Source organism: Physcomitrium patens, chromosome 18 (assembly GCF_059467195.1).
Source record: "Physcomitrium patens ecotype Gransden chromosome 18, ASM5946719v1, whole genome shotgun sequence".
Taxonomy (NCBI): Eukaryota; Viridiplantae; Streptophyta; class Bryopsida; order Funariales; family Funariaceae; genus Physcomitrium; species Physcomitrium patens.
This window is the reverse complement of record NC_143427.1, coordinates 2,473,361-2,491,701: the sequence shown is the minus strand read 5'-3', so window position 1 is coordinate 2,491,701 and position 18,341 is coordinate 2,473,361. Positions and strand designations below refer to the sequence as shown.

Here is an 18,341-nt window from a genome sequence, read left to right as displayed (position 1 = left end):
AAACCAAGCTTCAGAGCTTCTTCCTAAATGCAGTTAAAATTGTAAATCTAAGTAATTTTCATATACTACTTTTGAAAAGTCAATACACTTCCGTCTATCATAATTATGGATGCCAAGTGTTTGGGTAGACCATAGGCGGGTACCGGGAGAACCGGTGGCGCTGCCATGCGTTTGAATGATGCAAGCGCTGGCGCGGACAACGGCTACCTTTGAATCTCGCCCCCGCCCCCGCCCTCGCGTGGCGTCGGGCCCCGCCGTCGTCGCTGCAATCGCCAAATCCTCACTTGCTATGGCATCGCAACTCCCCCCTCCCACTCCGGACCACACCCATGCGACGATATCATTCGGACTCTCATGCTTCCACCTGCGCGATTGCGCATGTAATCTGTCCAGGAGCCTAGAATTCTGATCATTGCTGTTGCGGCGATCTCGTCAGAAGATTTAGCGACGTGTGGCGTTTGCGTAGGTTTAGTAGCGGAGCTGGTGATGGGAGAAGGATCGCTGGTGCTTTTGGTGTGGTTGTGAAAGAGGAGGTGGATTCGGGTGGTACTTGCAGGCGGGTGGTTTTTGAATTCCTGCGAGTGAAGGTGAGGCAATGCTTTCTGCTAGTGAAGGGCTGTGAATCGTATGGGGCGAAACTGAAGGTCCGCAATTTTCTAGTGTGAATATTGGTTTTTTTTGAATCTGGGAATGGATGGAAGGATATTATTTTTGTTCAGTAACTATATGGATTCGTGGAGATTCTCTCATGCATTGTGAATGGGAGTGGTGGTTGACCCGAGGTCAGATCCGTCACTCTTCATCTGCGTTCTTGTTGAGAGTTCTGCTTTGAATCCGCTGTCGTGCTACTGTTGAGAAGAATTTTGGCGCAATTTCGGTTGTGTAGTTCCGCTAATTTGTGGAATCATCTTGATCAGTATGGCATGCTTCGAGTTCTAGGGAGGTTCAATTCAGTTGTGGGAGTGTACAATTCACTCAACATCTGATGTCTTCCCAACCAGCTTCCGGGGGCAAGACCCTGGTTATGAGTTCCAAGAAAAATGGTCCGAATTGGGTCATGATTGCTGGAAGTGCCATTGTGATGGCTGTGGGAATAGTAATCGGACGCAAACAAGTCCAATGCCAAGTCGAACAACCCAGAATTCGTTCTTCGAAAGATGGGACGGCGCAAATTTCAACTACAACTGGTACTTTATAATCAATGTTGCTACCTCAACAAATAATCTTCTCTATAAGTTTTTTTTAGCACGTATACATTGCCTTTCACTTCTAGTGCTGAAGTGATTCGCATGGTTGTGGCAGATTTTAGAGCATCGTCAAGTGAAAGAACGTCAGGTTCTTATGGCGTATCAGACGACTCTGACGCTCCTCTTGTGATAGAGCAATTCGACGACAATTTCTCATCTGGTCATTCTTTACTCATAAATTTCCCAAACAAAGGTTCGTCACTTGTCTGCTTTGAACCTTTCTGGTGTCGAACAATTGTCTTCTGAATTGCGGATAATTTCGTACTGCCATTATATCTCGTTCTTTCTGCACTTATATGGATCACATTGTTATGGCGTTTCTCTGTTGCTTTGACTCGAAGTGTTAAATTACCTTCTGATTATATTGGTTTCGCAGATAGCACCAGGTCAAACCTGTCCTGGAAAGCCCCTCGAGTGAGAACTAGTTTGGATTCTTCAAGGATCCCAGTTTCTTTTCAACCTCAATTCGAACTTCACAGTCCTAGACCTAAGCGCTCACATCCATCTAAGCCCTCTTCACCAGAATCCAAAATGTGTCGACAGATTGAAAATGGCACCAGTTGTGATGAAGAATTCCATTCAGACTCTTTCTCCTCCCCGGCCTTGCGAGCCGGTCTAGCAGTTAGACGTAAAATGGTGCAAAGATTAAGGAAACAACTGAGAAGTAGAGATGCGATTATATTTGACTTGCAGGTATGTTGTGCTGCTTTATTGTACCTCAAATTCTCACTTCCTCCGAAGATTTGGTTCACTTATGCCTGCTGATCATTTCTAAAACTAACCCACATGCTGTCTGGTGCTCATCTTACCTTTTCAAAATTGGAAGCTCACGCTACGTGTGTCTGAATAGTTTGTTCTGTTGGCAGGATCAAATTTCAGACCAAGATCATGTAATAGCAATGCACCGTGCTCATACTGCTGACCTGCAAGTGTGCTTGAATTCTACCAACGTGGAATTATTAAAAGTTAACCTTGAGGTTCAGAAAGTCCTCAAAGAGATTAGGATTCAAAGTGAAAATCAGGTCGTTAACATTGGTGGCCGTGACGGATGTGATGGCTCTGGCCAAAAAAAGCAACTCGCGAACTCTGTAAGTCTCGCTTTAACATACTCTGATCTGCAAGTATCACATGTGTGCTCTCAATTGTATGGGGAGTCTCTCGGACTTCCGTTGAGTAGGATAGCTGATACAGTTGCCAGAGGCGATTCTTGCACATTTTTCTCCGTACTGATGAAATGTGATAATGTTTAAAGATTAAGTTCTATTTAATCAGTATGTAATTTTTCGTTTTGCAGCATCGCTAGCCTGAGAGGGCCCTATATCTACGTATACCTTGTTTGAATGATCCTCCTCTATGTTCAACCATGTAATTCCTGTAATCGTGTGCAGGATTTGAAGGCTGTGATGTTCGAAGCTAAGATGTTAAGTAAAAAGGTCAGGCGACTGCAAACTGAAAAGCAGGAGATGGAATCTCAGGTCCAAGCTGTTTCGCGGGACTATGAGTTTCTTTTCCGAAAAGCCTCGGCACTGGAGGCTGACAGGGTGCAGTTAAAGAAATTGGCACATGAAAAGAGGCATATGCTTGAAGTTAAGGAACAAGAATGTATCAAACTCACTACCGCACTTGGCAATCTCCAGCGCAATCTTGATACTGAAGTATGTTACCGTGATCTATTTTTTTTCAAATGCAATTGTCTGATCCAAAACCAGTTTGTTATCCGCTATTGTGTGTGTTTATGTACTCCTACAATGAGTTCATTTTGATTTTTAGGTCCAATTCGATTGTGCTCGTTCCTTTTGTTGAATATGCTATCTGTTTGCGGTTCTTAGACCAGGGACAGTGACTGGACAAGAAACAGTGAAGTCAGCAGGCTCTCAGAGGCTTGTAGTGACAATTCAAGGGGTACTTGGAGTGATTGCTTTGACCAGCCCGTCAGTTGCAACACCCCTGATGATTACAACTCAAGGTCTCCAAAGACTGCTGATAGTGACAACAGACTTGCTGGGTGTGTATTTCATTAACTAATCTTGGCATTATCTCTCCATTTTGATTACAAAGTTCGGAAAGTTTTTTCTGTTTCGTAGGATGATCAAATGGAACTTGAGCTGAAGATAGAGCTACGCGTTCGATCCAAGTTTTTAAATTCACATACGGTTATTTCTTGTGGAGGGCGTCTTCAATAGAACCAATAATGTAGATAGCTTGGTAATGAGGTGGGCGATGAATCTTTGACATTTGTAAATTTACTTCAGGGATTGTATGCGATCCTACAATACGCTGTTTAGACGAAGCCCTAGTCCCCTACACAGCGAGGGCAGTGTCTCAAAACCAGGATCGAGGTCTACTGCCCTAGGATGTACGAGCAAGAGTGTATGTGATGGAAGTCCGAACTATGATGGACCAAATTGCGACAACGATGATACCCTTAGCCTGAATTTAGTGTGGATTCTGCAGCAAGAAGTCTATCAACTGTCAGATGCACTTGCGAGCAGTTCTAAATTGGTGAGGTTTAGCTCGTGGGGGTGTATACACACACATACATACGTACATACATACATATGAATGTGTTTGTCTTTACAGTTCACGCAACTCTTTTTATTCCTGGAATTGAGTTTGGGTACCTTCCTTTTTGTTGCGTTGTCCATCTCACTAGGCGCCTAGAAACTTTGGCTTCCAAGTGGTCTTTTCTTGTTAATTCTCGTTCTTTTTGTGTGCAGTTATCACAGCAGAAGCTGGAGACAAGTCGCATTTTGACAGAATATCAGGTTCGCTGTTAAAATTTGATGTTGAAGCTGAAATATCTGGAGTTTGTATACTTCTGACTGTTCAACTTAAACGCATTTGATACTGTCAGAATCGGATGGGTGTTCTTTGGTACTTAAGTTCTGCTCAAGCAGATAATTGACGTCATAAACACGTCTGTGGATATCTTTTCATTTTTGAAGCTCACGGTCAGACCCTGGTGCTTGAATTAATGTTTTCAAAACTCAGTTAGAGATATGTTGTTTTTCTGCAGAAATGTAATAGTACAAAAACTGCACAGGAAACTCGGACTGCTCTTCTGTCCGAATTAGACGAATATGGTTGGGAAGACCTTTTGCAGATCCTCTCCTCGCCCGATGGCACGCCATCACAACAGGTTAGTTACTCCAAGGTCTTGACTATTAAGGACATGGGTTTCATAGCACCTGTACCATATTATGATTCGAAGATGTAATACTGTGGAGTTTCACCTCAACTGCAATTTGTATGATTGATTTGCAAATGCAGTTACATCTACCTTTTGGAACATAACGAGCGATTCCTAGAGTGGTACGTGTGATGTAACTAGTGCTGGTTCTGTTGGTTCCAAATTATTTGGTTATAACTTGTCAACCATAATCATTTGGTTGCATGTCCACAGATACAAGAACTGAGCCACAAGCTTGAGAAAGTGGCCAAGCAACAAAAAATGGAAGATGAACTCGAAGCTCTTAGCCGGCATCACGTCAAAATTAGAGCATTGAAGTCAAGTCTAAGTAAGCTTACTGCAAAATGCCATGCCGAAATGGACGAGTCATCCAACGAATCAGTGCATCGAGTGGCTGGCATGATATTAGACCTTTCTGAAAAACTTGCCGTTCAGGTCTGTCGAAAATTCTCCATTACTCAATTTCTGTTCAAATCTTTTGATCCATTAATTATCATCAGATGTTCATCCCTTGCTCTTGAACCATAACTCAAGTATAATAATTGTTGTATTAATACTTAAACTTCTTTTACTAAAAGGTTCACCTCCCCAATCACTGATGCCCTTACAGGAGGACGAAGTGCGAAAGGCGTCTATGGATATACAGGAATTGTCTATGTCACTTCAGCTTTCGTCACCTTACGTCCCTCGCTCCAAGGTACTTATCTTTGTGCTTAGTTGGATGCCCCTCGCTCTCCCTCCTTCATCGGAACCTATTTAAATTTTTCTGATATATTCGAATTACAAAATCACTAGCTCCAGTTAGGTCATATATCATCATTGCAGGCTCTTATCAATCTACCTGGACAATTTTGTGTATACCAAATTAATCAAATAGACCCACGATATCAGCATAGAATCTGACTTTCTTGCGTGGTTGTTTTCTTTCGAATCACTATTAAATAATGATGCATATATTGATGCACTCCCTTGCAGAAGCAAGAGTTGCGGAGGATGCTTCATGGTTGTAGTGGGCAAGCTGAGAGTCCTATCTGCGACAAGAATATTCCAAGCTCACCTGGCCTTTCTTCTGGAAAATCAAAGTGAGTTTGTAATTCACTGTTCCTCTGAACGTCACCGATGTGCTTTTTATCAACTTCTGTTCTTTTGATGGAATGTCAACATTTACTAATCACTATCTTGACGTATTTTCTTTGTCCTCCTGAACGTTTGTATTCTTGAGGTGCTATTAATTCGCGTGATAAATGTTGTAGTTGAGTTGACAAATATCATCTTGTCCAGTTTTGTTGCGCAAGAACAGAAAGAAAGTCGTTCCTCCCGGGTTTTCGATCGCCAGATGTCGTTCTCATCTTTGCCTCGGAAGTCAGCCTCAATCTCGCCATCTCCTGAAAAAGCTCCTGATAAGCTGTACGAGTTCCAAGCAGGCACGTTCGATCCCCTTTCTAGCACCAAAACACGTAAGTCTGCGAATCTTGTGGCGAGTAAAAGCTCGCTTCGGAAGTCCACCATGCATCAATTCAATGGAATCGCACGGAAATGGGATGCCTGTTTTGAGAAGCCGGATGTGCAACAAAGGTCTCATGCAGTCTGTTATACCCCTGAGGAAGTTCCGAGCGGTTTTTCATTTCGTCCTGCGAATATAGAAACACTCGGAAACCCTGGTATTAGATTGCATCCCTGTCATATTTCGTTCTATGTCGTAACTTTCCAGATCCTCGTAACTATCATCCGCAATAAATCATTTTCAACAAAGCACTCTTTAGGAATACTACGAGAATATATCTTGAAGAACTGAACTATATGTCAGAAAGTGTTATTTTCATTTTTCGTTCGAGTGCACTGATGAGCGTCTTTGGTTGTGAAGATGATAATAGTGTTGCTGAAGATGCCAGCAACCCCAAATTTGAGCCTGGTGGATTTGTCTTAGACTCGGAGGATTTTCAATTCCGACCGGAAGTTCAAGTAGTTTCGGAACATGAAACCATCACTGCAATCGGCACCCAACATGCTGATACTTATAGCAGTGCGCCCGCCATATCTCATTCTCAATCGACAATGTTGGGGTCTGCGACGGCAGGCTGTGGAAGTAGAAACAGCTTAAGAAGGTTTCTGTTCAAACCTGATGATTCCTCACGTGGAGGGTACTCAACGGACACAGTGGTTGCCCGTAATGAAGACTTAGCCGATGAGCTAGAAAAGCTGCCTTTTAATTCCGAAAGGAAGTGTGATTATGTTACTGACGATGCTAATAGTGAAGTACAAATCAAGAGACACATCCAGGAGGATTCTCTGCCAGTTTTGGTCGTAAGTTCCAACAGTGCAAGAATTAAACACGATATATGCTCTGGACCTGGATCTGCCGGGGTATCACCATTTGCAGCAAGAATGGCATGTTTGGATGTGAATAGATCTAGTCATTCATTTACTTCTCCACATGGTGACGAAGGTGTTTACCAGGAGATTTCCTTTCTGTCCCAAGGTGAGGAAGCAGAAAAATTAGCCTCACACGTTGACTCCAAGTTGAATATTGGAAAAGAGAATTTGAGGTCAAATGCTGCACATCGCTTAGGGGGCCAATCTGCGGCTCGCATGATGTCAAGCAAGGGCAACTGGGAACAAAGCCAAGCCATGGCAGGAAAAGATACATTTCGGTGTGATCGCGGACGGTGGAATTCCTTTCAAGGCTCACATCGCTGACTGAGCGGGAAAAGTAGCAAGTTCTACGTGATCATTTGTGATTACTAGATGCAGCACGGAATGACTCACCTCCTCATAACTGTCAACGTGCAAAAACTCATTGCTTCATAGTTGTGAACTGCATCCAAGTGTTCACGTTTCCTACCGAGTTTTGTGTTCGCTCAAGAATCACAAAATGTGGATTGTTCCCTGGATCTGTTATTTCGAAGACCCCTGTAAATTCATCATCTGCAGCATTGAGCCACAGTTGAATTCTGCACAGGACAAGTCAAGGTTGAACCAAGGATGATCATGGAAAGCTTTTGACCCTTAGTTCGCACTTATGAAGTGATGTATAGGTAAGTGGATGAATAGTCTTATTATATTCCTGTAAATGAGTCTAAAGCGCAGAAATGGACCCAATTACAGGTGAAGTTAGAACTTCAAGCTTCATGATAGATAAGTAGTCCTCATAATATCATCTATCTGTCTCAATGTTATTAAATTTTGATAATTAAATTGGAGAAAAGTGAAAGTGCCTGTTATTTCATCATGTTAACTAGAACAAAGCTTTAGTCTACTAGTTCCGAATTACGCCAACATTAACTGATGACCCATAGTGAATATAAGTCAGTTTAGAACCACCCCCTACCACACCTAATTATGTAATAAGATTTCGATTTGCTTTCGAAACCTGGTGAGAACAGCAGGAAGTAATCTTTTGAAGAACTAACAATTCGCATACCAATACATATAGTTGTGATTACAGAGGCCTGTTCTGATCCAAGTAAAGACGTCTTATTCAGATAGTTTTGAGAGATTTTCTTAATAAATGTCTAATATTTTACTTGAATTTCTTTAATCTCACATATATGTTTGCAATACCTTGCTTTCTTCTGTTCGTAATCTAAAAGAAGAGTTAGCTTGGACTTCATGAAAGACATTTTGTGGTTTGTGAGGGTGAACAGAAATCATGGCAAATGAATCTCATTTCTTTTTAGTAACATATCATACCTCTACAGCAATTTTTAAGGAAGTTGTAAATGACTAGGTTGTGTTGTTTGACAAAAGCAAAAATATCTTCAAATATTTGTTTCCATAGGATTTTCATCTAATGCTTAGTTTAATCTCCCATCCTTTTTGTTTCTACTGCTTAAGTCTTATAAGTTTGGATTGGGTTTGTTTAAGTATTTTGCCTCTAAATGTTGTAGATTTGGTTTAACTTAATGGAATTGCATATGTATGTACTTTAATTTTTATTTCTTGTTTTGACCTTAGTTTAATTTATTCTTCATGAAAACTTTACAAAATGTTTTTAAAAATCTAGTTTTAGCTAAGAAAAAGTCCTTCAAAAACCTTTCTCTAGTCTATTTAAGACAAATTTGTCTATTTATCTAAAGATTTTTGAAATAAGAAAATTATTTTAAGTCATAAATGTTTAGATTGATATTTTCAAAGAAGATTATAAATTCCACAAGCAAGTGCTTTTAAAAGGCATTATCTTATTTTTTTTTTTCTAAAATTTTATATCAAGACAATATTATTATTTACATGCTCTTATAAGAATCCAAATTTTATTTCTTGTGTTATTCCATAAAAATCTAATATGTTACAAAAAAATATTTCAATTGTAATTGAGATTTAATAAAACTCCTTGAGATACTTTCATCATGTATTAATATTCTTCCACAATATGATAACTTGTCTTTTGGTATTTTCATCACATTCCAATCTTTCTAAAAAAATCCAAGATTTTCTACTATAGAATAAATCCACTAACTCTATTCATAATTGATTTTTTTTCTTGGTTCTTATTAGAGGTGTAAATATTAAAAAGTCGAGATTGTTTAAAAAGAACATCTTTAAGAGTAATTCAAAGAGCCCTCTTATTTAAGAGAAATAGAAATCAAGAAGATTCCAAGTATTTCTACATAATTTGACCTCAAAAAAAATAATTATATAATTGTTTTAGTTGAAGATTCTCTTTGACCTATTTTACACAAAGAGACCAACCTAATTTCAATTGGTGGTGGATTACAAAACCAAGAATTCAACTTTTACAAAATTATGATGTATAACACTTATTAATATTATCAAGAGAAGTCCGGCATCTAATTATACTATTATTCTTTTCCAACCAATCAATAATTGCCACCTATTGATAGTTCATGCAAATCCATTTTAAATACAATAAATTTTATTTATTGCTCACAACTTAACATCATTTTAATCAACACATTATCTATTTAATCAATATCAGTCCTAGTCACCCTATATATCAAATATCACACTCTTATGTTGGAAATGAGAGATGATTGACAATGAATTGACTACCTTAGTATTGATGTGTGCTAATATTCTCAAAACATTTGATTAATAATATTAGGATAGACAGTTGCAAAGAGGCAAACAAAGGTTTCTTCCCTATGCAATCTTTGATGACAAAGAAAGCAATCTGATTATGTCAAAGGATGTCCATTGAATCCAAGGCAGTTCAAATTGGACCAAGTTATGAAGCCGCTTGACAACTATTATACTTGCCATCACTCCACAAAACCTTTGAATAGCACGGAGAACTGTAACTAACTTGCATCGTCAGTGTTGTGAACTCCTTGTGGCTAACATTGTACAATTGCAATTGATCAAGTGCTAGCCTCTTATTCAACGCACTTATAAGTTAGCAGCAATCGTCGGAACACTAGTCTGCGTTCACATTCTAGGTACTACTACAAGTTTTAACACAAAGAGATGGCTGTTGCCTAATCAAAAACTCCATCATCTTGAGCGGCTCCAAAGGTAGAGAGAACAACTCAAAGGATTTTTACTCACTTAGGCTTATCATTGATTCAGAATAAAGGCACAAAAGATCCCATTCAGAAAGTTGAAGCACCGAAAACTGATTTTGAAACTGTTGAACCTATATTTTGCACCGAAAACGTTTGATCAATGCACCAAAAAGCACGATCCTTGCGGGGCAAAAGTAGTCAAAAACTATTCTAGAAGGATCTAGTGAATTAATAAAGTTTGTCACAATGAATATCAGACAACTAACAGACTGAACAAAAACATATTGTGACATATTGGGACTACAACTCCACTCAAACACGAGTCAGTGTGGAGATGGGGAACAAAGGGCATCAAACATTGCTAGTTGTGTAAATCAGATGAAGATCATGCATTGCTGAAGTCATCGTTTATCGATCATGCAATAATTTGAGTCCTATTGACTGCCTCCAGGAATCGTGCTGAATAGAAGGCAAGTGGCATCAGAAGCAACCATTTCATCTGGTGTGCTCAGCGTCACAGACATCCTGTAAAATCATCATTTTGTTTGATTCTGTTTTCATGCTGCTTCTCTACTACTTTGTTCGTCTGCAAACCATTAAATGAACGATGCTTGAAGCGGCAGCTTGCACCCACAAAGCGCGATTGAGTTCTGTCCATATCGACTCTTGTGTATGTTGTACGGTATGTCGGTAAGATCGTTTAGATGAAATGTGTTAGGATGATAAAACGTTGAATAATATCATTCATATCCTCTGATTAGTTTAGTGGTTTTTATTTGATGATAACTATATGCATTTTGGTCCGATTTTTTTTTTTTTTTTTTTTTTTTTAAATATAAAGATTTTTTTACTTACAATATTTTATTACACACACATACATATATATATATATATATATATACATATCAAGAGAGACTTGTTGAAGCCACATCCTAATTTTGTTAAAGCTACACCTCTCTTCCAACTAAATGATTGAAAATATATTTGTACCATGTTCCCCACCCCGTTCCCATCCCACATCTCCCATTTTCCATTCTCATACCCCATTCCTAGCTAATGTCCCTATCCATGATCCCACCACCTTGTCTTGATTCCACCCTCGTCCCCACCCTCTCCAACCCCACTCCCTGTCTTGACCTCACCCATCTCCAATTTATTATAAGTATGTATAATTACAAAAGAATATTTAATTATGCATGTAGAATTGATCACTAAAGTAAAACATAAAACATATGATTTTTTTATATATATATAATATTGATAACATATCATTTATCTTTTAGCAAAAGATAATAATTTTTTTAAAGGAATAATAAATTTTATTACTATACTTTGTAAATTTAAGATGTTAATTTCACTCTCACCTATTTGATGTAGAAGTCTAATTATTTGTATTACAAAGAACATTTCATCACAATAACAACATTTTTTAAAATATATATAATAAAGTAAAATCAAGTATACTGATTAGATGAATTATAACAATAATATTAAGCTTTGAAATTAGAATTGCTTGTGTACACATTTGGACAAAAATAATTACTTAGGTAGTTATGATTCTACTAAAAATAAACAGGTTGTAGCTGCAATCGTTACTATTATTACAAACTCTTTTATGCACATAATTTTAATAAATAGATTTAATCCATATACAAAACTAGAACTTCTTTTTGTTTATCCATTTTTTTAAAGAAAGAGACAAAAAAAAGAAAACAAAAGTATTTTTATTTTATTTTATTTTATTTTTTTGTTGTATTAGGCATTATTCTACACGCATAGGCGTTTAGATTAGTCCTGGATTTAGCAACTAACTATGTGACGGAAATTGACCAAGCAATCTTCATCAAATGTAGATTTTAGGATCATGCCCAAGATGTTAGTTTCTGCAGAAGACAAAGGCACGGTTGAAGATGGGACTCAGCGACCGAAAACCGCGTCCGAGACTCGGGGGGGGGGGGGGGGGGGGGGTTTGCTAAGCCGCAGGAGGAATGGGGTCATTGCTCGAGCTTTCTGCTCCCTCGGTCTTCGTCGTCTGCTGCTTCCTCCGTCTTCGGTTCAGTGATACAGAGCTCCATCTCCCTCTTCACCGCCTCACTCTTCAAGGGTGCAGGGTTTCGCCGTGTACTCCTTCAGGAAAATCATCTGACGAGCAAGGCTTTCAACTGAGGTGCGTCATCCTTCATTTTTCCGGCTTACAAGCGCGCCCTCAAAATATTGTTTGTGCGCGTGCAGGTGTGGTGTTTTTATGTTGTGGTGGAGTTATTTCGAAACTGTCGGGCAAAGATCAGCGCCGGAAGAAGGAATAAAAAGAACTTGGAAGGCTTTGTACGCTATGCTTGTCAGAGTTGTGAGCGTTATGGTGCGCTGTCGGTTTGCTTGTTAGGTTCTTCTCTGAGAGGTTTTCCTTTTTGGTGACGGAGGTCGTGGTTCCAGTTAGCTTGCGGAGGAAGGATCGTTGTTTGATTTGAAGGATTTGGAGATTGAAGCAGAAGTTCGGATTCCTGTTTTTGCACTTATTTTTGGATTTTGTGTATGGCGGTGGACAACCTGTCCTGCGTGATCTGCCGCTGTTGCAGCAGCTCTTGCAGCGGCAACTCTATATTCTGCTCTCCTCGCCACGCCAGCTAAACATTAACCGTTCGAGTGCACCGGAGGCTGTGTTTGACTCTTCCTTGGGTGATGAAGGCATTGTTCCAGCCATCTGATATATGCATACAATCTGGGCTTATTCTGCATGGTAGCTTGAGTGTCGTGGTGGTGGAGTTAAGGTGTGATGGCCAGATAATAGTCTTCGTTTTCATGTTCCCCCTGGTGGTATCAGCTAAGTAAGTTGTGCTGGGGTACGTAAGATCGACATTCTGCTTTCTGCGTTGCTGTGAATATGTTTCTGCTTCCAAGTCTGGTTTCAGTTTCTTTCCCTCCCACGTGGTTGGAATCGCCATCGGTGGTAGTTGGTCCCACTGACTGTTTCGATACTCTGGTCACTGTGTGCAGGGTCTGAATCCTTCAAACCCACATCAGGAGCGCGTAACCCACTTGGCGATGCTTTACGTTTCCGACAGCGCCAAGATTTGCTGTTCTGAGTGTTTACACGGCATTGGTCCTATGACACTGCACACATCTGTGGCTGATTAGTAAGTGTACGTACGCAGCTGTGCCCACTCTCAAACTCTTTAAATGTGCTCTCTCTCTTCACTGTCATGACCGCGCTTCGGGGCTGCTGCATATCAGAGAGATTGAAGGCCGTGGCCAACCTCTTTCCAACAAGTTCTACACTTTTTCCCCGTGAAAAGCTTCAGCCTGCGCGGTAAGCTGGGACAGTGCGCTGTCCCTCGTGATCACACTTTTCTGTCAAGCTTCAATCTATCGACTTTTACCTGTGGATACTTCGCTCCTACCCACATGCACCTGTGCAGTGAGGTCCAGGTCGCGGAAGTACAACGCTAAGCCGTCGAGTCTGTCGGTTCACATTACTATTTGAGGTCAGCCAACTCCCTCCCTCGTCTCGTCTTCCGTAGTCCCTGAGTTTCTCTATTGGAACAAGCCAAACCCCATTGGATGTTGTCGAACCGTTTATGGCTGTGCCTGCCTCTCTTCTGCCCTGTCCATTCTTGTATGTGACACTTATGTCTGCACTGTCAACCTCTGAATTCTTCTCCGAGTTGATCAGTTTATGCCGACGCTCAACTTTAATGATTTCCATAATCTGTTGTTTCAAGCAGTCAACGACAGGGGTCAAGCGTGGCATGTGAGGTTATAGGATTGCCAGCTTTTGTGTGCCAGGAGTTAGTGGGGTTGTACTTCATGTCGAAGTCTTAGTTCTATGAACTTGTAACTTCTGGCTAGGTTCTAAAAATTGAATACAATAATTAAGTGAATGTGTTATTTTGCTTTTGCATGAGTAATGTTTTTTTTGTGTAGAGTGTAAATTTGTTGTATATAATTATGAAAAGTTGATAAGAAATGAGATTTTGATTGGTGGTGGATGGGGATGTTTAGTGAATTGGTGATATTAGGATAAGGTATTACTCATTAGTGAATGGAGAAGAATAGAAGAGTAGATTGAAAAGAGCATTTGTAGAATATAATACCAATTGTCATTGTAAGATGACTGAAGGAAGAGTTTAATGACTCAAGGAAGACTTTATAAGTTGGAATTTGTGGAGTTGGTGAAGCTCTAAGTGTGTGCATGAGAGAAGGTCATGCTTTAGAGAGTATGGTAATGATGAATAGTATAAAATTATTGTATAAATTTTAGTGCAAATTGTAGGATAGAATATCCTTCTCACATATACATGAAGTATTTAGAATTATGAGTTTTAATATATTAGAAAAGTGGATTTTGAACATCATTGAATAGGAATGGTACTTTGACATATTTGAGGATGAAGGTTTGGATCTAATCAAAATATGCATTGATGTAAGATGGATAGAGCTTGATTCTTTTGTTTGTCATGTTTAGGTGTCTTTGATTGTGTAATTAAAGGATTAGACTTGAATATTTACAAGTGATCTACTATGCCCAATTGTGTATTTGGTTGTATGCAAGGACTTGCATCTTCATCAAGAAAAGAAGCCATGAACATTCAAAGTATTTATTTGCAATGTGAAATCTTGACGAAAAGAATGGAGGATTTATTGAAGATAAAATACATGTTGAATAGAAATCAATGTACTAATTTGTACATGCAACTTGTCCAAGTTATGAAAGTATTTGAAAAGGCATTTGAAAAGGCATTTGAAAAGGTATCAACAATACCTTATGATGACAACATTGGAAAGATGTGGCTTATATTTGTTGAGTTGCATGTTGTGGTGGGCAAAAGCTTCTTATTGTTAGAAAATTGTGGAGAGAAAATGGTGTGAAGCAACTATCTTTCAAATGAAGAACAAAGAAAGTTTTAGAGAAATCCTTTTAGATTTGGTCCTTTGTTGTAATGTGGCAAGTAAAGTCTTAACAATGCACTATTCAAAAGAATTTGAAGACATTGCACGTATTATGTGTAATGTTATTACATTTGATAAAGGTGAAGAAGATGATGCGAGTCTCTACAAGAGGTTGGTTGATGGAAGCCAAGATGATTGTTTTGAAGAATGTGGATTAACTAAATATTTGTTGCAAAGATGGAAAGACTTGGGTCGCATTGAAGGTGGAGATTTGAATGCTTTGGAGCTTTCAAATAATATTGAAAGCTTAAAAATTGGTGATTGCATAGGTGAAGGTGCAAATGGAGTTGTTTATAGATCGAGGTGGTTTGGAATATTGAGTACCACAAAGAAAATAGTTGGTATCTTCAAAGAAGATGTTCCTATTGAAGTGGGAATTTTAGCAGCTCTAAGCCATCCCAACCTTGTGAAGTATTTTTTTGCTGCAAAAGTGGATACTAACAAATTTGGTGAGAGGTGCTCTATGGAGGGGAGAAATGAAACTTTGTATTTAGTGACAGAATTGATGGACATGAGTTTGGTTGATATGTTGAAAAAAAAAAAATCAATGGCATTTGGTTTTCTCATTGATATTATGTATCAAGTTGCAAAAAGAATGTGTTATTTGCATGACATGCAAATTGCACATCGGGATCTCAAGCCAGATAACATACTTGTGAATTTTAAAATAGAGGAAGTCAAGAACAATGGTGAAGAATGGACATTTGTCAAAATAAGTGATTTTGGGACCTCTAAAAGCAATGTTGGAAGGACTCCAAAAAGTAAAAGTTGTGACTTTATTTATGGCACACCAAGGTATATGGCTCCGGAAGTATTTGAGAATGAAGATAAGGCAATGAAAACATGTGCTTTTGAAGCAAATGTATTTTCATTTGCAATGACATGTTCATAGATTCTTTCAAGAAAAAAACCATTTTTTAATATTCATAAACAAAAAAAAATATTGAAAAAGATAAAAGAAGGAGAAAGACCGGAATTACCTTCAAATTGTGATGAGTTGATTGAGTTGATTGAAGAATGTTGGAGTTTGAATCCTTCACAACGTCCAAAGTTTGGAGATATTTGTGAAAGACTTGCAAGTTTGAAGACAAAGTTTTTGATTGGATTTTATAAAGATAATAGCCCTTTATTTAGTCGTTCAAAGAAGAAATATCACCAAATTATGAGAAAGAAAGAAACATGTGGTGATGATGAAATGATATAGTTTGTAGTTATTTATGTTTTGTTTCTTTGATTTGTTGGCATAGACATACAATAGATTTAAGTAGTTAAATGGTGTACATATGAGAAGATGAATGTTTATAACAATATGCAATGTGTATGTTTTGGCATAACAATTGTGGTTGTTTTTGTAGGTTTGTTTGCAAGAAGAACAACTACTAAGTAGACTAGAATACTCAAACAAGTTGTTAGAGCTATGCAAAAATGGTGTAAAAGCAATATGTCTTGTTGGCATGGGTGGAATAGGCAAGACAACAATGGCAAAGTGTATGTATAATGAGGTGAAGGATATGTATGATGCCTCATGCTTTGTTGAAAACATGCAACATAGTGGTAATAGCTACACCATTTGTTGCTACATTTTAAAAGAACTCAAGGTTAATCAAATACCAAAGACTTTAGAAGATGCTCAAGTATTATTGATATCACACTTAACGTCAAAGAATACCATCTTGGTGTTTGATGATGTGAAGGAACAAAGGGTAATTAGAGACATTGTTCCTATAGATGAGTTTTGTGCAAGGAATGGAAACACTTTGATTGTAACTACACGAAGTTGGAATAGCATGAAGGATTGTTCCATAAAGACTCATAGAATGGATATTGAAGAACTTGAAGAAGGTTCAAGTTTAGAGTTGTTTATTAGTTATTCTCATAGAAAGCAAGTTGAATTGCCTAGAGAATTTGATGATGTGGGTAAAAAGATTGTGAAAGCTTGCAATGGCTTACCTTTGAGTTTGAAAGTTATGGGAGCATTTTTGAGAGGACAAAAGAGAGTACTATGTTGGGAGCAAGCTTTTCAAAGGTTAAAAAGAGCAAGAAATGTGAAAAGAGATGAAGAAAATAGTGACTATAAGATTTGGACAATATTGAGAGTAAGCTTTGACCAATTAAAAGTTGAAGAAAAAGACATGTTTTTGGACATTTGTTGTTTTTTTACTAGTGATGTATATCCACATGGGATGTCAAAAGAAAGAGCATTGTAAATATGGTCAAATAATGAGAGATTGTATTTGAAGCAAGATGTAGAGGAAACATTGGACACATTGATTAGTCATTCATTGGTAAAAATAGATGAATATGGAATCTTGAAAATGCATGACCACTTACGAGACATAGGTTGAATGATTGTTGAAACAAATAATGCATATAAAGACACAAGAATATGGAAAATGAGCATAGTGCAAACAAACGGATTCTCAACAAAGGTACTTGACTTAACACATGTGTCAATGAGATGCATACAACTAGGAATGATGATAAATAGTTTGCATGTAGTATTTGTAGATATGATGTATCATTATTTTGTGAGGTAATATAATAGAATTTAGATAATTATAAGATATTTTGTATTGATATTGAGTTTACATTGTGAAATCTATGATATTGTTTAATTTATGTCATAAAATCTTTGACGAAGAAGCATTGGAAAAGTTGAAGAATCTAATTGTTTTACAATTGAAGAATTGTGAGTTCATAAAAAAATTTCCAAGTTTAATATTCTTAACAAATACATTATTAGAACTTGATTTAGAAGGTTGTTCGAATTTAGGAACATTACAAGAAAGTATGCATAATTCAACATCATTAAGGGTCTTGAATTTGAAAAGATGTATAAGATTAAAGGCACCAGTAAATTCAATAGGAAACTTGATTTATTTGCAATGGTTTAGTATTGAAGGGTATAATAGATTGCCATCATTGCCAAAAGAATTGGACAACCTTAAAGCTTTCACAACATTAACTATAAATAAATGTCAAAATTTTATATCATTGCCAATTGAGTTAGGTTACCTTACATCTTTGACAACATTTGATGCAAGTAGATGTATGGACTTGAACTCATTACCAAATGAATTGGGCAACCTTTCATTGTTGACAATATTTGATATCAAATGGTGCTTGATCTTAAAATCATTGCCTATGGAGTTGGACAACCTTACAACTTTGACAACATTTGATATAAGATGGTACAAGAACTTAAAATCATTACCAAACACATTGAAAAACCTTACATCTTTGACAACATTGAAGATGAGTGGATGTTTGAGCTTGACATTATTGCCAAATGCGTTAGGCAACCTTACATCCTTGATACGATTTGATATCCAATAGTGAAAGAATTTGATATCATTGTCAAAGGAGTTGGGCAACCTTACATGTTTGACAACTTTTAAGATGAGTGGGTGTGAGAACTTGACATCATTGCCAAAGGAGTTGGGCAACCTTACATCTTTGACAACATTTAAGATAAGTGGGTATAAGAACTTGACA

The 18,341-nt window shown here is 38.0% G+C and overlaps 2 protein-coding genes and 1 long non-coding RNA gene across 18 annotated transcripts; all 3 read left to right on the top strand.

Moving 5' to 3' along the window:
• Positions 1 to 250: 250 nt before the first annotated feature.
• On the top strand, positions 251 to 7,658 carry LOC112294999 (uncharacterized). Of its 2 annotated transcripts, none has more exons than XM_024546057.3 (15): positions 251 to 587; positions 918 to 1,187; positions 1,303 to 1,440; positions 1,624 to 1,940; positions 2,098 to 2,335; positions 2,636 to 2,902; positions 3,077 to 3,252; positions 3,500 to 3,749; positions 3,965 to 4,012; positions 4,264 to 4,386; positions 4,651 to 4,872; positions 5,048 to 5,134; positions 5,413 to 5,519; positions 5,719 to 6,098; positions 6,302 to 7,658. In XM_024546057.3, the coding sequence occupies exons 4-15, from the start codon at positions 1,918 to 1,920 to the stop codon at positions 7,132 to 7,134; spliced, it is 2,754 nt and encodes a 917-aa protein (XP_024401825.1). In that variant the 5' UTR covers positions 251 to 587; positions 918 to 1,187; positions 1,303 to 1,440; positions 1,624 to 1,917; the 3' UTR covers positions 7,135 to 7,658. The 2 variants fall into 2 exon arrangements, with proteins under 2 accessions (XP_024401825.1, XP_024401821.1); XM_024546053.3 differs by having other exon boundaries at positions 447 to 587; positions 2,114 to 2,335.
• A 4,218-nt stretch (positions 7,659 to 11,876) lies between these two features.
• Positions 11,877 to 16,156, top strand: LOC149987425 (uncharacterized). 15 transcript variants are annotated; one of them, XR_016498194.1, is made up of 5 exons: positions 11,877 to 12,066; positions 12,476 to 12,724; positions 12,894 to 13,039; positions 13,131 to 13,381; positions 14,449 to 14,600. It is a non-coding gene; the product is annotated as an uncharacterized LOC149987425 (long non-coding RNA). The 15 variants fall into 15 exon arrangements; XR_016498197.1 differs by having other exon boundaries at positions 12,479 to 12,739; positions 12,894 to 13,381; positions 14,449 to 16,156; XR_016498196.1 differs by having other exon boundaries at positions 12,479 to 12,739; positions 12,894 to 13,381; positions 14,362 to 15,430.
• Positions 15,646 to 17,102, top strand: LOC112295373 (disease resistance protein Roq1-like). The gene is made up of 2 exons (XM_090244534.1): positions 15,646 to 15,678; positions 16,202 to 17,102. Exons 1-2 carry the CDS (start codon positions 15,646 to 15,648, stop codon positions 17,051 to 17,053), a joined length of 885 nt encoding a protein of 294 aa, XP_090100660.1. The 3' UTR covers positions 17,054 to 17,102.
• Positions 17,103 to 18,341: the final 1,239 nt, after the last annotated feature.